Source organism: Oxyura jamaicensis, chromosome Z, assembly GCF_011077185.1.
Source record: "Oxyura jamaicensis isolate SHBP4307 breed ruddy duck chromosome Z, BPBGC_Ojam_1.0, whole genome shotgun sequence".
In the NCBI taxonomy this organism is placed as follows: Eukaryota; Metazoa; Chordata; class Aves; order Anseriformes; family Anatidae; genus Oxyura; species Oxyura jamaicensis.
This window is the reverse complement of record NC_048926.1, coordinates 29,996,482-30,016,847: the sequence shown is the minus strand read 5'-3', so window position 1 is coordinate 30,016,847 and position 20,366 is coordinate 29,996,482. Positions and strand designations below refer to the sequence as shown.

At 39.7% G+C, this 20,366-nt stretch overlaps 1 protein-coding gene and 1 long non-coding RNA gene across 4 annotated transcripts in view; one reads left to right on the top strand and one right to left on the bottom strand.

Moving 5' to 3' along the window:
• The window catches only part of KIAA2026 (KIAA2026 ortholog), a 64,059-nt gene extending 44,132 nt beyond the window's left edge, over window positions 1–19,927 (top strand). For all 3 annotated transcript variants that reach the window (XM_035309599.1, XM_035309598.1, XM_035309600.1), the window contains 3 exons: window positions 8,451–8,566; window positions 12,498–12,685; window positions 15,574–19,927. In XM_035309599.1, coding sequence (XP_035165490.1) covers window positions 8,451–8,566; window positions 12,498–12,685; window positions 15,574–19,211 — 3,942 coding nt within the window. In that variant the 3' untranslated portion in view covers window positions 19,212–19,927. The remainder of the gene's footprint in view (window positions 1–8,450; window positions 8,567–12,497; window positions 12,686–15,573) is intronic.
• LOC118155939 lies at window positions 2,865–19,858 on the bottom strand. The gene is made up of 3 exons (XR_004746071.1): window positions 19,845–19,858; window positions 4,372–4,378; window positions 2,865–3,053 (listed from the first exon to the last, which is right to left on the bottom strand). It is a non-coding gene; the product is annotated as an uncharacterized LOC118155939 (long non-coding RNA).
• Window positions 19,928–20,366: the final 439 nt, after the last annotated feature.

Genomic DNA, 20,366 nt, shown 5'->3' with positions numbered 1-20,366 from the left:
TTACTTAAAAGAAACAACAGTTTTTTTAAACAGTTTAAGATACTGCATACATCCAGTTTTTTCATGAGTTACAGAAATGTAAATTAATATCTTGAAGTTCTTATAATTAACAGCAAAATGTGTCCGTTCAGTGGTATATAATTGGTCTTCTGAGTTAGTTTGGCAAAGATAGGAAGATAAATACTTAAAGGGGTCTTATAAAAAAGATAGAAAAGGACTCTTTACTCAGGTAGATAATGATAGGACAAGGGGGAATGGTTTTAAACTAAAAGAGGATAGATTTAGCTTAGAGATTAGGAGGAAATTCTTCACTATAAGGGTGGTGAGGCACTGGAACAGGTTGCCCAGAGATGATGTGGATGCCCCATTCCTTGGAGGTGTTTAAGGCCAGGCTAGATGGAGCCTTGGCCAACTTGATCTAGTGGGTGGCATCCATGCCGATGGCAGGTGGGTTGGAACTAGGTAATCTTTAAGGTCCCTTCCAACTCAAGCCAGTCTATGATTCTATGAACATGCTGATAATAAACTTTATCCCTCATTTTTGTTTTATAGCTTTAAATGTGGGAGATAATCAATGCAATGATAATCACGTAGTAATTTTGCCCAAAGAAAATAGGGCATGGCTGAATGTCTGAAGAGTCATTTCATAGTAATGAGCTAAATCATGAGATAAAGACACATCCTGTAGCAATAAACTTACTTTAGTGCTCTTGGGTTGTTGTGGGCTTTTTTTGTTGTTGTTTTGTTTGTTTTTGTGGTGGGGCGGTGGTTTTGTTTGTTTTTTTTCCAGTCCATTTGTTTGCAATATTTAATAAGAGTTTGGGATACCATTTCAGGATATAACTTGGTTTGACTGGATTCATGTCATGGAAGTGCAAGCTGAAATCTTACCAAAAAAAAAAGCCACAAAAGTTTGAGGGCTGACATAAGGTGTTCACCAGTCTTTTACTTAGTTACAGGTAAATGCTCAAAAAGATAATTGAAAAATGTTGTCATGAGTGAATTTGTATTATGATTTACTACCAGTCATTCTTCCTGACTCCATCCCAGTCTTCTAATAAAATCAGAAGTTAGCAGATGATAGATTAAAAAATCAGAATGACATTGCTTAGGGTAAATACAAGTTATTGATTTGCAGGAACTTCAGCTATAGAAAGTAACTCCAAGCTTTTTCAAAATGAAAGCACATTCAATTATAGATGAGTTCGTATAGTATGACTGATCTCATCATTCATTCTTATTTAGTCAAAGCTTCCACTGAAGTGTCTGAAATTCTAGTAGTCGGCCTATAAGTTGGTTAGTAACAGCATTCAGTACCCATCTCTGAATTGAAAAAGTTATTAATCTCTTTTCTTTAGGTATCTGATGTCCAAAGCAGCTGCAGATCATCAACTCCCTCTCCGTGTGACATCACTAGAAAACAGTAGACTGGTGATGTCACACATACCACAGAACCCCGCTGCAGAATGGAGCAGGCCTATTAAGGGTAAGGTAAGTTTTCTCCCTCCACCACCACCCCTTTTCAACAATATTGCATGGTTTTATAAGATTTCTAATTTCTTTATTTTATATCCACAGGATATAAAGTAAAGACTAAAGAAAACCTTATAAAACTGCATAATATTGTGGTTGTGTGTGTGTGTGTGTTTATTTAAAAAATGAAACAAAAACTCCTTTATGAAGTTCAGTCCTTACCCCATTTACCAATATCCTGGCTCCAGTCTGCTTTGGGGTTCCATGATGAATATGCCAGAATAGTGTATGTTGGGACATCACGGAGAGTGGAGTCAGCATTCCCTGGCTGCTCTGGATGTCAGAAACCTAATTTTAAAAGGTAAGTTTTCAGTTGAGAATGTGTTGAATGTCTCTCTTTGCTTATGTAGAAACATTCAACACATTTCTGATTTTTTTTTTGTGTGTGTTTGCATTTTTAAAATTTGGTTGTAGCTTAAAACCACTTCACGTAACATTTTGTACTTGGCCTCAGTCTAGGCCTTTTTATCTCATTTGCTTTGTTAATGCCATATGTTGTGTTTGCATTAAAAAGTAGTTTTTTGTTCATCACTACCTGAAACAAGACCGTAACAGTCAGGTAGTCAAATAGCAGTATAGAAGCAGTGCTATTGGGAATGTGAATTAACAGCAACATAAGAATGTAATTCTGCACACATCAAAGTTATTTACTGGATATTTCTGCGTAAATGATCAGTTTGGAGTGTAGGCTGTAAAATCTTATAAAAAATTAGCTCAAGTAAATTGAAGGGGAACAACTCCTTCATGTGTGTTAAGAGCAAGCCTTTCATTGATAAGGAAAGACCTTTTTTCCAGTAAAGACTATCTTGGGTTGAGGTAGTTGTGTATTTTTATTCCATGTCTACTAATAAAATGCTCTTGAAGTTCATATACACCGGAAGGTAGTACATCCAGATCTCCATCTCTATGTACCCCTCATTTGATGAGAGGACTGAACCATGGAGCTGTAATAGCTACTCAGTTATGTAAACCGTGCTGTTCGACTAAACCACTCACCATGGATTTTCATGGGCAACTATATTTTGATTACTCTGAGTAGAAAGGTCATGGCTATTCTGTGGTGATAAGAAACTTTTTTTGCCCCTGAGATCATAGAATCGTTGAATATCCTGAGTTGGACGTGACCCACAGAGATCATCAAGTCCAACTCCAAGAAAGTCGAGCAAAACCATGAAAGCAACACGATGCTGCATTCTATTCATTTGTTGATCCCGTTAGCACATCAGTTCATATTCAGAGGCTTTATCTTTCATCTTAAGAAATCCTCTAGTCCGACATTTGAAGAGACACCTTCAAATTTCATGGACCTTGAAGCAACACTACTGCTATTGCTGCAGTAGGTCAACTGAGGCCTGCTGAGTTGAATTCTGAAAACATGAAGGAATGGAGACTCAGCAGCTTTTCTGGACAACTTGTTCTAATGCCGTTGGTTTCTGATAAAAACACATTTTCTAAAGTCCTAAGCTTCTTTCTAAACCTCCTAAGCTTCAGTTTGTGGCCATTTTCCTGAATTACACATACTTTTAAAAGGAAGTTTATCTTGTATAAAAAGTAGTTTGCTACATATTGCTGAAGTAGGGAGCTCAGTCATAGCTTCATCAATCATTGATCTCCTTTTTTCTTGGAAAATCACAAGACTATGTGTTGTAGTTTAACCCAGTAGGCAGCTAAGCGCCACACAACCATTCACTCACTCATGCATACCAGCAGGAGAGAAGCATGGGGAAAAAAAAGAAAACAAAAACAAAACTTGTGAGTTAAGAGCAGTTTAATAGGAAAGAAAGGGGAGAGGGAAAAAAAAAAAAAAAAGAATACACAAAATAAGTGACGTGTAATGCAACAGCTCGCCACCATTTAGATGCTCAGCCAGTCCCTGAGCAATGGTAGCGGCCTGCTCTCAGGCCACTCCCCCCAGTTTTATTGCTGATCATGATGTCTTATGGTATGGAATATTCCTTCGGCTGGTTTGGGTCACCTGTCCTGGATGTGTCCCTTCCCAGCTCTTTGTGTTGCCTCAGCCTCTTTGCTGGCAGGGCATCATGAGAAACTGAAAAGTCCAGTAAGCACTGCCCTGCAACATCTAAAACATCAGTGCTTTATCACCACTATTTTCATCATATATCCAAAACACAGCACCATACCAGCTTCTATGAAGAGAATGTACTCTATCCCAAGTGAAACAAGGGCACTATATTAGAGAATTAAATTGCATAACAAATGCAATAATAAATATTGTAGTGATATGTCTCAAGCTTGTAGACATTTTTAATTTCCCTTTTTATATTTTAAAATTTAAGGAACAATAGCTGATTGAACTGAACTACAGTCATTGAAAAAATAAGGATTTTTTTTCAAACTTTTTGGACCTATGTGCTCTGCACCTTTGCTGTTTCTGAGGGACGGATATTCTTTCTGAGGAAAAGATATTCTAATTTGTGTGTGTTGCCACTACCAGATTTACTGCCAACTACTAAACCCCAGTAAAAAAGTAAGTAGTTGAAATACAGGAAAATAATGTACAAATTTGTTATTATGTAATTACGTAATTGCACAAAAATGATTGGGAATCAAATCGGGTTTTCTAGAGATGGTAAGTGGAGAACAATTTTCATTAAAAAACTATCACAAGAATTGTGATTTTTTTCCTTTTTTTTTTTCAAGCAAGGAGAAATGTGACCTGTAAAAAAAAAAAAAAAAAAAAAAAAAAAGCTCTCCTTGAAGTGATAATGAAGGCAGTAAAGTTCTGAGGTCTATTCTTGATTAAGCCTTCTAATTGTGTTCGGCTATTCAACGCATGATACAGGTATCACGTCAAAGTTTACTCAGTGTTTCAGCTACTATTTATCTGGCTCATAAACTCATCCTTTTTTCCTGTGTAAACCAAATCTTATTTAACAATAAATGAGTTTCTTAGAAATTCACGATGTCTTGTTGTTTTTACTCTGTAGTTGTTTAAATTTTTTTTTTCACACATCCCATTCTTCACTATATCAGATCAGGTACAGCATTTCTATATTCTGACAGTAATGATATAATTTATTTTTTGTTTTGACACAATCCACTGATACTATGTAGTATATAATCACTTAAAACTCTGTAAAATGTTTTATATACTTTACAGGAAAAATAAATCTGTGCACATAATTCTCATAAATTAGCAATGAATTCTGTTGACTGCTAATATTAAGAGGTGATAATGATTGCCTTTGGTAGGCTGCAGTATACACAAAGGCTATTTCCTGTTGCAGTGTTCAGTGGCAGGTTTTATGCTGCAGTGTATTACATGTGCAAATATGTCTGGCCACAAGTGGGGAAAATTAGAGCAGATTCCTGGCTTGTCTGTGGGCTCAGCACTAATGTTATGTGGTAATGTGGCATAATTTCCTAGTTAAAACCTTCTGATTTTTTATTTTAATTGAAGAATTTGAAGAGGCAGCTGTTCATTTTGCTGTGTAACATATAAATGATTACTAATTTATAAGATACCTGGTCTTCAAACGAGCATTCAGGTTGATTGGCCCTGCTGCACATTGGAGAGATTAGCTGAAATTTGTAGAAAGGAATTATTCCACAGTCCATAGAAAAGTCATTATTACAGACTGCTGGATGGCAGATAAGTTGAGCTTCATCCAACCTTTTCTGCCATAGGTTTCTTTGTGTGCTGGACCACAGGAAGCTGATAAGTATATGAGCTCTATCAAAAGCTGAAGATAAGTATCAAATGCATAGGTTCCCAAGTCTTGCTTCCTTTTCTTGCAGAAGTGTAGTGTCTTTATTTTCTTAACATCTCTGACAAGTCAACAGATCTAATTAATCCTCATTTATGTAAATGCACTGAATTAGTTAGAATGGCAAAAGTGCTATAGCATACCACATCTCTTTTTGTAGCTGTTCATATATCACTAAATCACAGAATGTCCTGCATTGTAAGGGACCCACAAAGATCATTAAGTCTAACAGGACTACCTAAAAATTAAACCATACATCTGAGATCATTGTCCACATGGTTCTTGACCTCTGGCAGGCTCCAGGCCGTGACCAGTTCCCTGAGGAGCCTATCACAATTCCCAACCATCTTCTGGGTGCAGAACCTTTCCCTAACCCCCAGCCTGACCCTCCCCTGTCCCAGCTCCATGCCGTTCCCTCGGGTCCTGTCGCTGTCCCCAGAGAGCAGAGCTCAGCGCCTGCCCCTCCACTCTCCTCATGAGGAAGCTGCAGGCTGCCATGAGGTCTCCCCTCAGCCTGCTCTGTGTGGGCTGAGCAAACCAAGGGACCTCAGCCCCTCCTCACACATCTTCCACTCCGGTCCATTCACCATCTTTGTAGCCCTCCTTTGGACACTCTTTAATAGTTTTGTGTCCATCTTAAATTGTGGCACCCAAAACTGCACACTGTACTTGAGGCGAAGCTTCACCAGCACAGAGTAGAGCAGTGCAATCACTTCCCTTGACCAGCTAGCAGTGCTGTGCTTGGTGAATCCCAGTTGACTTGCATTCATTTTACCATTGACCAAAACCCCTAGATCCCTTGTACTGGGGCTTTTTGCCTCTCATCCTCCAGTCTGTACGTAATCAAGCATTTCCCCAGCACAGGTGCAGAATCTGGCACTTGCTCTTAAGTTTCATACATTGGGTGATTGCCCAACTCTAACTTGTCAAGATCTCTTTGCAAGGCCTCTCAGAAGGTCCTAGTTTATTATCATCTGGAACTTAGTATGCATTTGAGTCCTGTATCCAGAACAGAGCCCTGCAGAACCCTACTAGTGGCTGTCCATCTGCCTGATGTAACCCATTTGAGCCCAACCTGTCAGCCAATTTTCATTTATCAATTATGTAATTGTCTAGCTATATGCTGGACAGTTTTTCCAGAAGGATACAGTGTGAGACAGTATCAAAAGCTTTGCTAAAATCCATAAAGATGAGGTCTACTGCTTCAATTGGTCGATTAAGTGGGTAATCTTGTAAAAGGAAATTAAGTTAGTTAAACAGAATTTTCCCACTTGAACCTGTGTTGGCTATGAGCAATGACTGCGTTGTCTTTCAGGTGTTTTCAATAACTCCTAGAATAATCTTCTCCATAATTTTACCTGGCACTGAACTGAGACTGACAAGCCTGTAATTACCTGACTCTTTTTTCTTACTCTTCTTAAAAACTGGGAACACACTTGCCAGCTTCCAGTCAACTGGGACCTTTCTAGATTCCCAGGACTATTGACAAATGATTGAAAGAGATTTTGTTATGACACCAGCCTCCTCTTTGAGTACCCTGGGTTGAATCCTGTGGGGCCCCATAGACTTAGTGCATTCAGCTGGACCAGCAAGTCCTGCAGAAGTTCAGAGTTAGCTGCGAGTTTACTGCAGTCACAGTCCTCCAGCTCAGGGCTCCAGATGTCCTAGGGCTCAGCATCAGCACTAAAGAAGAGGTGAAGAAGGCATTAAGTGTCTCTGCCTTGCCTCCATCCCTATTTGTGAGGTGACCAACCTCATCCAGTATGGGCCAATATTATCTCTGGTCATCCTTTTGCTGTTAACATACTTAAAAATGGCATTTTTGTTGTCCCCTGCACTACTGACCAACTTCAACTCCAACTGAACCTCAGCTGCACAAAATTTCTCCCCAGAGTGGCAAACAGCATCTCTGTGTCTCTGTAGCCTTCCTGTGTCACTTGACCTTGCTTCCAATATCCATACACTTTCTTTTTCCACCTAAGCTCTAGAAAAATGATTAGCTCTTAGCTGAACCAGCTTTCTGCCCTGCTTGCTTGACTTCCAATACTTGGAATCACCTGCTCTTGCACTCTAAAGAGATGGCTATTAAGAAGTGGCCATCCCTGATGGACCACAGTGCCTTCAAAAGCAGTTTCCCAGGGAACCTTAGTAACTAGTTTCCTGAGCAGCCTCAAGTCTGCTCTCCCAGTATCCAGGATTGAAATTTTAATGTTAAAATATGCATTGTTCATTTGCTTATGTAATAAACCAGAGAACTACTACTTGGAAAAAATACTTAAGAGAAACGTGTATCTAAGACTGTTAAGAAAGATGTTTTGCCATATTGTGACCACTATGTGGAGTTTTTTTCCCATATTGTGTTTTGCCTATTTAAATGAGTAAAAACAAAAATAATGCTGTGTATATTATATACACTTTTTTTTTTTTTTTTTTTTTTTCACATTATCTTTTATCCTCATTCAGCCTTTCCAGACTTAACAAACAATTCTTCATGGAAGATCATAAGATGACATATTTCAATTTGGATAAGAAAATAAGTTTTAATTACATGAGTTAAAAGCTTAAAGCTTTAGAGCTAGGAAATTGCTGTACATAGTCTGTTGCTTCATAAACAACCAATTTGCAATACATTTCTATTAAAAATACTTTTATCTAAAACTTTGAATAAAATACAAAATTATAATACAAAAACTGTTATTTTTCTCCCTGAAAGTTGCAGTAAATTGTTTTTGCAAATAATAATATAAATTGTATTATTTACTTTAAATGAAAGTTTTCGAAGAATTCCTGTAGGAATTTTGTTTCTACCTACTAAAAATGTAAATACATGTTTGGTATGAAATAGACTACTACTACATATGTTAGTTACCAGCGTAAGTTAGTTTAAAAACTTAGTGGTTTTGTAAGATTCTGCTTCAATTTTAAGTTTTGGCTCTAAAATACTAACATCTTTACAGTATTACTTTCTTAACTAGTATATTATCTCTCTGTAGCATAAAAAATGGAGAAATTCTCGTTCATCTTACATATGCTAAGGGTAGATAGACTAAGTGAAACTCACTAATATTTTCTTTCAGTTGTTTTCTTTCTATGTTGTATTAACATGTGCCATGATTATTGTAGGATTAATACAAGAAAACAAGATTCAAGTCTAATGCAATGATAAATAAATGGTGTTTATATTTGCAGGGAAGATGGTACCACCGGAAGCAAGCAGTAAAGGAATTGCATGGTACACTGATACGACTGCTTAATGAACTGTTACCATGGGAACCAAAGCTAATGAAAGCATTTCAAAGGAACAGGTAATTAGCTGCTCTTTTTTTAACAATAGTGTATGGGATGTGAAACAGAACAAACTGAATCTTTTTAAAGCTAATCAATATTATTTCACTTCTCAAATAAACTAAGTGAATATACTTTGAGGATGGGAGGGAGGCATTGTCAATGCTTTAGATGAAAGGATTATTTTATGTTCCAGACTAAGTGTCTCTAAGTAAAGTTTAACTCCTAATATTTTTTTTTTTCTCTAAAATGGTCTAGAATCCTTACGTATGCCTGTCTCAATAGTGGTACCACAGTCCAGCTAGGATTTGTATTGCTGTTTATTTGGCTAACAGATTCTGAAAGCCTGTATCTACGTAACTGGACCAGGACTTCTTATGACTCTTTATGTCTGACTGCATACTATCTAAAGCTACCAAAATAGATTGTTTTTGAATTCTCCACAAAGCAATTCAAGTCAATTCTTAAAACATGGTTGTAGCCCTGTGAATTTAGAATGCATTTAGAATAATATATCATAGAATCATAGAATATCCCGAGTTGGAAGGGACCCACAAGGATCATTGAGTCCAACTCCTGGCATCACACAGGTCAACCCAAAAATTCAGACCATGTGATGAAGTGCACAGCCCAAACGCTTCTTAAACTCCTACAGGCTTGGTGCAGTGACTGCCTCCCTGGGGAGACTGTTATGTTAGTGTAGTGGACACAGATAAGTACAGGTGTTATTAGCAGTGAAGATTCTTTGAGGTCTAGCACCCATATTCTAAGCCCTGGAGAGATCTGATGCTGATTTTATAATGTTATTTGGTATTGAAGATTGGTGCCACTCCTGTTGTAGGTGTGGGTGTTGACCTGAAGACATACAGATGTTGCCCTGAGTACGTCCATTTTGCCACACTTCTATTTACTCTGAAAGAGTAAATAGAAGTGTGTTGAATTTTAGATAAAGTTAGGCTGCTGCTTATATGTTGAGTGTGAAGGAAGCAACTTACATAGTTACATGGTGCAGAACTAATTCTGAGAAGCATAAAAGGTATTACATTAAAAAGAAACAAAACATATAACACCAGTGACAGTAAGAGTTGGTTCCTTAGTATTTTTATGGGTATCATAGTACTGAGGTACTAAGGTACTTCATGGATATCATTCATGAATGAAAGACCTTATTTCCTTATTTGGAAATTTAGGATATTTTTGAACACTTCACTTTAAACAATAGACCAAAGTACAAGTTCAACTCATTTCTATTATTTTCTGTTTGAGTTTCTACTCATTTTTGTCATTGTTCTCCTGTCTGTAGCAATTCAGACTCATTTCGAAAATTGGCAGGTATACTGTTAGAAGGAATTTCAGTTTCCAGTATATTGGCTGTCTAGTTTATCCTTTATGTATATTATCCTTTATGTAAATTCTGCTGTAGAGTGGTTTTCTGCTTAGTACTAGTTTTTGTTTATTAATGTGGTGCTTATGGAAGTGGCTTCATAGTGTAAAGTGTCTTCACAGAAGTGCTGTGTATGAGGTAGGTGTAATGTGAGGGGTTTTACTCATACTAGTGGTGATTTTACTCATATTAGTAGCTGAGGTCTGGCATATATATGTGCTGGTAGATGAGGAAGTATACATTTCAAGTAGAGGACAGTATCTGAGGTGAACTTGTATTACTCAGATGTAAGCTCTGTATTGTAACCACAATTTCTGCAGCAATGCTAGCCTTGGCATTTCTGTGACAGAACTTTTTGGACAGACTCATAGTACACCAGGGAAAGCTCAAGCTGAAAAAGAGTCTTTACAAACTGGGTGGAAGAGAGAGAGCTGTATGGGGGGATTCTATTACCAGTGTCTCGCTCTAGTTCATTATGCAGCTGCTAGACAGCTGTGTAGTACCAAGGACAGTGGTAAAAAAAAGGTGTCATGAAAGGGAAAAAGCAATTGAGTGAAGATTGCTTATGCTAATGTAAGCAGCAGCACCATCACAGTTCTAGCTGCAGTTGTAGTGTCCAAAGGGCATGTCAGCCAGCTAACTTCTGCTAACTGAATTACAGTGTTGGCCTGCTAGATTTTCAAAGCCTCAATATGGATTAAGAGTCTGGAGTTTTCCTTCATTCCTTTTTGTTGTCTTTAATTAATAGAAGTACTCTTTATGTCTGAAATCCTTTTTTCCCCTTCTGAGAGCTACTCTATTCCTTTCAATATTATATACTGTAGTATTGAATGGTATTTGAATAGCAGCGAAGTTTAAAAGGAAAAGTCACTTGTACCTACTGATTGGATTTGTTTACTGGCACCACGCCATAACTTCTGCAGAAGAAAAGAAGAAAATTCCCATTCAGAAATGTTAATACATGTTAATACAGTAGTGTTTGCCTAGTATCCTGCTGTAGTTCCCCAGTGTCCTTCTGTAGTTCTTCCACACCTAGACTTAAAGCTCAAAATCCTGATGATAGAGTTGATGAAGTATCACCACACTACATCTTCACACGGTCTTCATGGTTGTTTTCGTTCAGAAAGAGTGTCACAGCTGAGAGTACGCAGATAGGTTTTACTGGTTCTGAAGAACCTCACCTGGATCTCCATCTGCATCACGTGCCCATGGGCCCAGGACCCCAATTTCAGGTCATTATGCAGCCTTCAACCTCTGCCGTACAAGTGTTAGTTTCCAGCTCAGCTACAGCACTGCCCTTGTCTGGTTATGGGTCTTGCAGATCTTGGCTGACCTTCAGACTGAGCTCAGTCCTGCATCATCATTGTGCCCAACAATGACTGGACTGGGTCTAACCCTGGCAGCCGTCACTGCATCTGATCCTGACCTGAAGCTGTGAATTGACTTCCCAGCTTGACCTCAGACCTGCCTCATCACCAGGAACTTGCCTGTTGATTTGGGCTCTTGGCTGAAACTAGATACCATCTCCAGGCCTGCCTTGTACTCCCACTCGGGCAGTGGGATGGTGTCCTGGCTTGTCGGTCTTCTCCCCTACCATCTTCAATACTCAGCTCAGCTCCTCCCTTCCCATCTGTTTGGGGACAGCTAGTTATTGCTGCACTCAGTGCAAAAAATTATGTTTTTAACCTATAAGAATGGGTAAAATTAAGGTTTTATTCTTACTGTGACAAAGGCTTGAGTTTAGGTTGAGACTGGATTCTAGATTCTGTTCCATACAAGGTGCTAATTGTTATCACTATATTCTTTTGCTAAATAATCCTCCTGAATATTTTGTTGGTTACCACCAGCTGAATCATGCAGTTCACTGTATTTGTAGGCTAAAATATCCCTAGATCTCATCTATACAATGGCATAGAAGAAGGGACAATGCAAATACGCAGCAGTTTAGAAGTGTCAAGATAAGTGTGATATAAAATGGATGTGTTTCTGAAGAGTGTTCAAGTGAGTAAAGCAGCTGTGCAATTCCATCACATGCACATTCTTAGTGGAGTGTGAACCTGTGGAAATGACAGTGGCAGCTGTTCTAATGGCCTAGAGAATAAGAACTTCTCTTGAAGGAGAAAGGTACATTAAGGTCCCATAGCTGGGCTGGAAGCATGATGCATTCAAGAAAACAAAATTTACTTAATTCTCTAGTTGACAGAGTTTTCAGAGGAAGGAGTAGACTTGTTACAGCTAATACTCAAGTTCATACAGATACGTTTGTCACAGTGCAAAATGAAGAAAGAAGCAGAAAATGAATGCAGTTCAACACTGGTAGTCATAATTGCCTCAGTCTTTTTACTTATAGAGGACTTAATGGCATACAATTCAATTTTTTGGTGAGGAAAGAAATATTACTGTTACTTCATATTTAAGGGGTTTAGAGACTTGCAGTGCTACCCTGTAAAATTTTGAAGGGCACAGGCAATTAGTTCTACACCAACTTCTTCTGTGGCAGCAAATACAAATAAAAGAATGTTAAAAAATTGGTATTCTTTGGTAAAGTTAGTTTTGTTACTTTCAAGGTCTAGATTGAAGAAGGACTACGATGACTTTAAAAGACATCCAGACCATGATAAATTTACCAGAGAATTGTGGAGTAATGATGAAAGTGAGGTTGATGCTGTCAAAGATTCTTTTGCAATAGTAAGCAGTAAATCTTCAGAGTCTGCAGAACATGTGGAAATTCCCAGAAAAGATCACCCAGACAATGGTAAGCATTTAATGGAATTTGATAGCCTGAACTTGATCCATGAGCTGAATCAAGTTCATTAAGGAAATTAATTTCTCCATGTGAGCTTGCATCATAGTTTTTACCTTAGCTACCATTTTGTTAATATTAAAATAGATTTAGACGTACATCTGACAGGTATAGGATAGAAGGGGGCAGAATATGACCAATATGAGAGTTTTGATTCATGCAAGCTTTCGCCATTTTTAATGCTTAATTATTTCTGTGATCACATAATGTGCCTGCTCAGAATTTAATTTTGTGATGGCTTGACCTTGGCTGGCTACCAGATACCCACCCAGCTGCCCTTTCATTCCCTGTCCTTGGCAGGACAGAGAAGAAAATAAGATGGGAAAAGATAATGATTGGTCAAGATAAAGACAGGGAAATCATTTACCAATTAGTGTCACACACAAAACAGACTCAATGTGGGGAAAATTAATTTAATTGATTGCCAATTCAAGTAGGATAGTCAGAAACAAAGGCAAAAACTAAACCACTTTCTCCCTATCCAGGCTGAACTTCATACCATTTCCAACTCTTCCACTTGCTCCATGCACTGAGTGTCATGAAGTGGGTGGGGAATGGGGGTTGTAGTCAATTCATAGCAGTTTGTCTCTGCTGCTCCTTCATCTTCACACCTTTCCCCAGCTCTATCATGGATTGTTGACATAGGCAGCAGTCCTTCAAGAACTGCTCCAGTGTGGGTCCACAGGCTACAGTCCTTCAGAATAAGACTGGTCCAGTATCATTGTTCTCCACAGCCCCCGCTACCTGTGAGCGGCCCGCTCCAGGGTAGGCACTCCACAGCCTGTGACTTCTTTCAGACCTGCTGTGGTGTAGGGTTCTCCATGGTCTGCAGTGTGGATATCTGCTCCAGCATGATCCTGTCCATGGACTGCAGGAAAATATCTGCTCCGTGCCTGGAACATCTCCTTCCCCTCCTTCTCTGACCTTGGTGTCTGCAGGTGTTTCTCAGACATCGTTTTCTCACTTCTCTCTCACACACTCTAATGTGAAAGTTTTCACCCTTTCTTAAATACATTTTCCCAGTGGTGCCACCAACCTGGCTGATGGGCTTAGTTGTGTCTTGCCATGGGTACATTTTGAAGCCACCTGCATCCAGTTGTGTTTGGCATAGGGGTAGCCCCTGGTCTTTTCTCTGTGAAGCCAGCCCTGCAGCTCCCCCACTGCCAACACTTTACTATGTAAAACCAGTATAAAACTAAATCACAAACAACTTGTTTAAAGAAAAATAAAAGACGTAGTAGAGCTGATGAACAGTCATCACTTCAGAGACTTGTTTTCAGAGTTGTCATGACAAATTCTTATTTATAAGGTTTAGGAACACCTCCTCTAGCAACCCCAGCCCAGGAGTCTTTTTATCAGGCCTCTGAAGCCCAGCTCAGTATTTGCAGGTGCCCAGGGTCTCTGATCAGGCTGAGGCGTGCAGCTACCGCTGTTCTTTAGCAGGTTCAGCCAGTGGCGAAGCTGAGCACACATCCCAGAGAGAGAGATGCACATGCACAAAACACTGACAGTGACACAGCCTGTCACGCTGGCTGCCACAGACAGGATGCTGCCTTCAGCAGCACCTATGTTAAAGACTCACATAAAACATAATCAGACAGCTGAGTCCACTTTCCTTTTTGGCTGGTAGAGCTAGAAACCCACTGGTGAAGGTGCACACACAACATGCTCTAGGTTCACAAGCATGTGTGTGCAGATCCTCTCAGTACTAGGATGGCCCCCTCTGTCCACCTGGTACCCCTGCCCACATCCCATGCTCCCTTATTTGCTTCACACATCCCTCCTACTCACTGCCTTGTCTAGCTTGTTGCTTGCTGCAAACACAAAGCACTCACGCCCTCATCCCACAGGCACTCCACACTTGCAAATTCCCCTGGATGTACCAGCACAAACTGTCCACCCACCTGATACCCCAGCCAGGACCTCAGGCTCCCCTGCTCTACAGCTGGTAAAGCCTGAAGTTTGCCACGGAATTACATGTGCACACCCCTACACACACCCAGTCTGGGGAAGATGTAGAGCCTTGGGCCCTCTTTTCCAGAGGCTGGCAGCAGGCACACTCTCTGTGACCCACACTACTTCTCCAGCTGGCAGTGCTGAGTCCCTCATTCACACCAGTCCCCTCAATAGCTGGTTTCAGGACACACGCACCATTCCCACCCCACTGGCTGGAGGCAGAGACACCCTGCCACATTCACTCCAGTAGCTGGTACTGCAGGTCAGGAGTGCCTACACCCACAGTCTGACTCCTGTAGTTAGCCCCCAGTCTATCACCCCAGTGTCCCCAGTAGCTGGCACTCCAGGTATAAAGTCTGCAGACCATCTCCTAGATCCAGGGGGTTGAGGCCCCTCTAGCTGCTTATGCTCAGGCCCCCACCCACCCCTGTAGTTGGCACTGAGCCAGGGGCACCTACTGCCCTGTTTCGGTGCTAGTACAGGTTTCACTCACAAACACAGGTCTCACCAGTAGAGACCAGACAGAGCACTTAGCCAGAAGAGAGTACTGTCTGGCCCTGTTTTGCATGAGATGAGCCTCTTCTACTCCCTTTTCTGCCCACCCTTGCATCCCCACCCTATCTTTGCTACTCGCAGCTGCCCCATAGCAGGTTTCTGTCCTTGTATGTTCTTGTTTATGGCTTCCTTCTTTTCTTGTTATCCCCCTTTTGCATTGAAGAAGGTCCTTGACCAGATGCCCTTAAAGGAGCAGACATTCTCCTTCCCCATAGCCTTACACTTAACAAAAATAGCATTTTACCTTTAGCTAAACACTATAAAATTGTTGTATAGAGATATCAATTGCAAACTTGTAAAACACCATTTCTGTTTTAATATCGTTGCAGATGAAATGAAACTACTAGAGATGAATTTACCTGCAGGAAAAAGCAGACTTCTGAAAAAAGAATCAACTTCTAAAGAAATACAGAAGATACTGCCCAAATCTGTTAAACGACAGTCCAAGCAAAACAGTTGTCTGGATCAAAGCACTAACGAGCTTTCACCAAGGAAGAAAGCTAAACTAAGCACTAGTGAGGCTGCGGTCCAGAGTTCAGAAAGTAGCCTACAGACAGACAGTTGTTTGACTGAGCTGAAACAATTTGAAGGGTCACCTCCAGAATCATTTTCCTTGACAGATCCTGCAACATCAGTATCAAGCTTTCTGAAAGGGACCAAACCCATCCAGGCCTTGCTTGCCAAGAATATTGGGAACAAAGTGACCTTAACAAATCAGGTGTCACCTTCACCAGGAATAAATGTATCGACTTCTGAAAAGCCAGTTTTATCACCTGTCGAATCATCACTGATTAAACCAGCATTGCCCTGTCAGACCAATTCAAAAACTCCTTTACAAATGGTATACAAAATGCCAAATGGTCATTGTGTACCAATAGACCTTAACAACAGCTCTGTGAAAATTCAAATGCAACCCATGATTGACCCTAAAACTGGAGAAAAAGTCATGCAACAAGTTCTTATTTTACCTAAGAATTTTCTTGTTCAACAGAAAGAAGGAAAAATTGTGTCCAAGGACATGAATTCACTACAACAAAAGACTTCTGAGCTGCACTGTGCAACTGTACCAGAAATAACAAATGTCAGTGTTTCATTAACACCTGTACTGGTAACAGCACCGGCAAATGCTGTCACAAACTCACCAAATAGAATTTTTAACAAGAATACCACAAACTTGTCACAAGGGACTGGTCCCAAGAACAGCATACAAACATTGCCTGGTATAACTTCAGCAAGTAACTTACTATCAACAGTTAAGGTTTGCCAAACTGAAACTGACAAAATCAAGACTACAGTTTCAACTACCACATTCCCTGTGTCTTTGGCTTCACCTACTATTTCCACAGCTAGTCAGTCTTTGATATCAGCTACAACGTTAAGTACAGCCACAAACACTGCTTCTGCCTTGCATTGTCTTGCCTCACAGCAGACAACTGAATCCTTTGAAACTAGGCAAGAATTGAAGACTGTGTGTATTAGAGAATCACAGTCTATTCTGGTCACAACAAGAGGTGGAAACACAGGAATTGTAAAAGTACAGACAAACCCAGACCAGATTTCATCTACTAGTATATCTTCTAGTTCAGTTTTCACATATGCACCTCAATTTCAGGCCTTTTTGGTGCCAAAAACTACAGCATTACCATCTTCTACTCTTTCATCTGTAGCAACAGCCACATCTGGTCTCCCACATTTTGGACAAATGTGTGTTTCTGGATTTACCCCCCAAAAAGGTTCTTCTGTTAACATTCCATCTTTCCCAGTTGATTTTAACCAGGCAGTGGAGAAAAATATCAAATTCACAGTACAGCAGCCTGCTGTTGGGGGCACTTTGGGTCAAGTAATAGAGAACACCAGCCAAGTGTGTCCTTTGTCCTGCATTTCATCAGCTAGCAGTTCAACATCAACAACTCCAAAAAGTCCTGCTAGTGTGACCAGTGTTGGACAAAATAACACCGTCATAACTCCAAATTCTTCCATGCAGCAACAAGGTGATGCTAAAACTAAAACAAATTCTGTTATACAATATGAGTCTAGTTCTAATTCAGCAACAAATGGGGATTTAATCAGTGGTACTCCAGTCCAGAAACTTACCTTAGTCACAAACCCACCTATTTTATCCCCCTGTGGGTCATCAGGAGTCAGTGTTATACCTTCTTTAGCATCCACTGGTATTAGTGCTCAGAAGTTAGTTTTCATTAACACTCAAATTCCCAATGGCCCATCAGTTACTAATCTAGTTGCAGAGTCTCTGAAACATAACCTTCCTTCTTCCCTCAGCAAAACCTTTGATAACACCACAGAGCAACCACAGCTGGTTCTGATCCCAACTACAATGGGAGCACCAATAAGAATACATTCATCACCAACTATTGCTCAAGTAAAAGATGTGAAAATTGGACTAAATATAGGCCAGACCATTGTAAATACTAAAGGCAATGCACAGCAGACTCCACCAGTTAATATATTGCACTCTGCCATTTCTAAGGGAGAAGACAAAAAGAGCATGGGCTTGGCTTTATCTGTGACAAGTAGTAGTAGTTTGGTTCCTGTGTGTTCAAGTTTTGTGAGTCAAAGTGCTGTGTCAGTTAATGAATCTGTATGTGTTGCAGCAAAAGCTGCAAATTCCTTTTCAGTAACAACAGCAAATGCATGTGCAGAATCTGTTTCAGTAGCACCAAGTGGGACTTCTTCTGGGACACGGCCTACTGTCTTGATTGGTGGAAATGATCCCTCAAGAATAAGGCCAATTCTGGGTAATCGACTATGTGCAGCAAATATTGGAAATACTGTGGGTATATCAACTGTGAAAACAGGACATCTTGCTTCATCTGTGCTGATTTCAACAACTCAGCCAGTGGTATCTCCTCAAAACTTAACACCTACTTTGCAGTTTCCAGTCATTAGCTTGTCTGGATCTGTAGCCACCCCGCAGAAAGTGTTGCATACAATTCCTCGTTTGGCAGCAGTTTCAGCTCCTCCTCCAGTACCAAAAAGCCAGCTGCCCACACTACTTCAGTTCCAGTCACCTGGAGTTTCAGCTGCTGTGCCAAGTAATGCAGGTATTCATAAACCTCAAAGTGTGTTGACCACTGCATCTGCAAATACAGGTAAAGTCATTAGTTTTCCTACATTTTCGTCACTACAGTGCCAGCAGGTGCCTCTCAGTATAGAGAAACAAAGTCATGCTTACACTTCTACCATTCAGATGTGTGCAGTTTCACCGGCTGTAACGAGCAAGGCAGGAGGTCAGCCGAATGAACCTAGCATTCAACAGAAAATAGTCATTAACACCTGTATGCCTTTGGCACCTGGAACTCAGATAATGATTAATGGTACTTGTTTTGTTGTGCCACCACAAGGCCTCGGAGCTGGCAGCCATGTTCTTCTTCTGTCTTACAATACAAAACAGACTCCTTTAAATATTAACCATGGCCAAGAGGCTCAAGGTATACCAATTGTTAATTCAGTAACCTCGAAAATCATGCTAGCACCAAGTAATTTACTAAGTTGGCAAACATCAAAACATCCTTTGAAAAACTCTACAAAAATTGTGAACTCTTTTGGGTCTGCAGATTCTTTACCCATTGTTCATGCAACACCCCAGGTATTAGCTACTCCAGCTAGTTCATGTACTCCACTGTCCACAACAACACTGTCTGTGTCTTCAGTGATAAAATCTCCTGCTAATGTTCTAGCTCCATCTTCTGTGGTTTCTGCTGTTCATCCTCCAAATTCTCATTTACCAAGCAACACTTCAGTGTTTCACTTGGACACTTCCATCAAAAAACTCTTGGTTAGTCCAGAGGGAGCCATTCTGAATGCTATAAATACTCCAGCATCAAAAGTTTCTTCAATTTCTTCATCACTGCCTCCTGTGGTTGTGTCCACAAGCAGAAGTTCTACCACTGTCTTCCCAACATCTCAATCATCTTGCCTTGATAAACCTGACAAAGCTGCATCCTGAATTTAGAGCAAATGAGCCACTTTGAAATTGTGGGGCATTCTTGACTTTGGAAGTTATAACTGTTGAATAATTTCTTACATTGTTCAAAACAGTTGATTACTCAAAATTATTCAAGATTTCAATTCTTTACAGTTTACCTATGGGGATAAGAAGAAAAAATATATTTAGTTTGTCAGAGAGTTGTTTAGTAAAAAGGTCAGAAATGACCAATGATTTCATTAAACAGTTTTGAAAAATCTAGCTTTTTGCACATGTTCCATCTTACAGTATGGACTGTTTGGCAGTGTGTTTATGACAGTATGTGTCTTCTTTTTATTTGTCAAATTTATTTTTGATTTGTTTCTGTAAAAAATATTTATGCATTGTAAAAATGCAGTCTATGTTATAGAATTGTACATATTCACGAATTCCTAACAATCTGTACTAAACTGTATGTACAAAGAACTATGCTGTCTTATTTATGTTTTGTTTACATAATGTATAGTTTTTTAAGTATTTTAGTAACTTTGGACCAGTGTACTGTTTAGCAGCAATGCAGAAGAACCTGCATATAATAAATCAAGTTGCTGTACTGCATTGTGTTGGCAATAGTTTAAAATGTGTCTATCTGTTAAACCATAGCAGAACACACACACATATATATTTGTGTGTCACATCTTCCTAATGCAGATGCATCTCAGTTTTTGGAATATGGTCAAATGAAATTATTTAATATCTTCTGCTCTTCTGTGTGGCTTGAATTTCACATGGTTTGGTGGGAGTTGGAAGGAAGGTCATCTTGTTGATCCACCAGGCACAGAGAGGCATAGCCCATACTTCATCTGTTCCTGATAAATGTTTGATTAAATTGCCTAAAGTCTCCAGTGAATGGGTAAGGCTAGAAATGGATTCAAAGACACCAGCCTAAATCACAGTGTCTGCTGTTCAAGACTACCTTGTTTTACATAGAGGTCATGGATCTCTTGAAAATTCATTATTGTCTTTTTTGCAACCTTGTGTTAATTTTTGTATATGTGGTAATTGTAACAAGCCCACTTATGGGTCTTCTTCAGTCTAGTCAAGCCACCCATTTTTTTCACCAGTCATGCTTTCTAGATATATACTTTTTCTTCAGCTTTTTATTAGTCCAAATCTTTTTGAAAGGACAATGCTAAA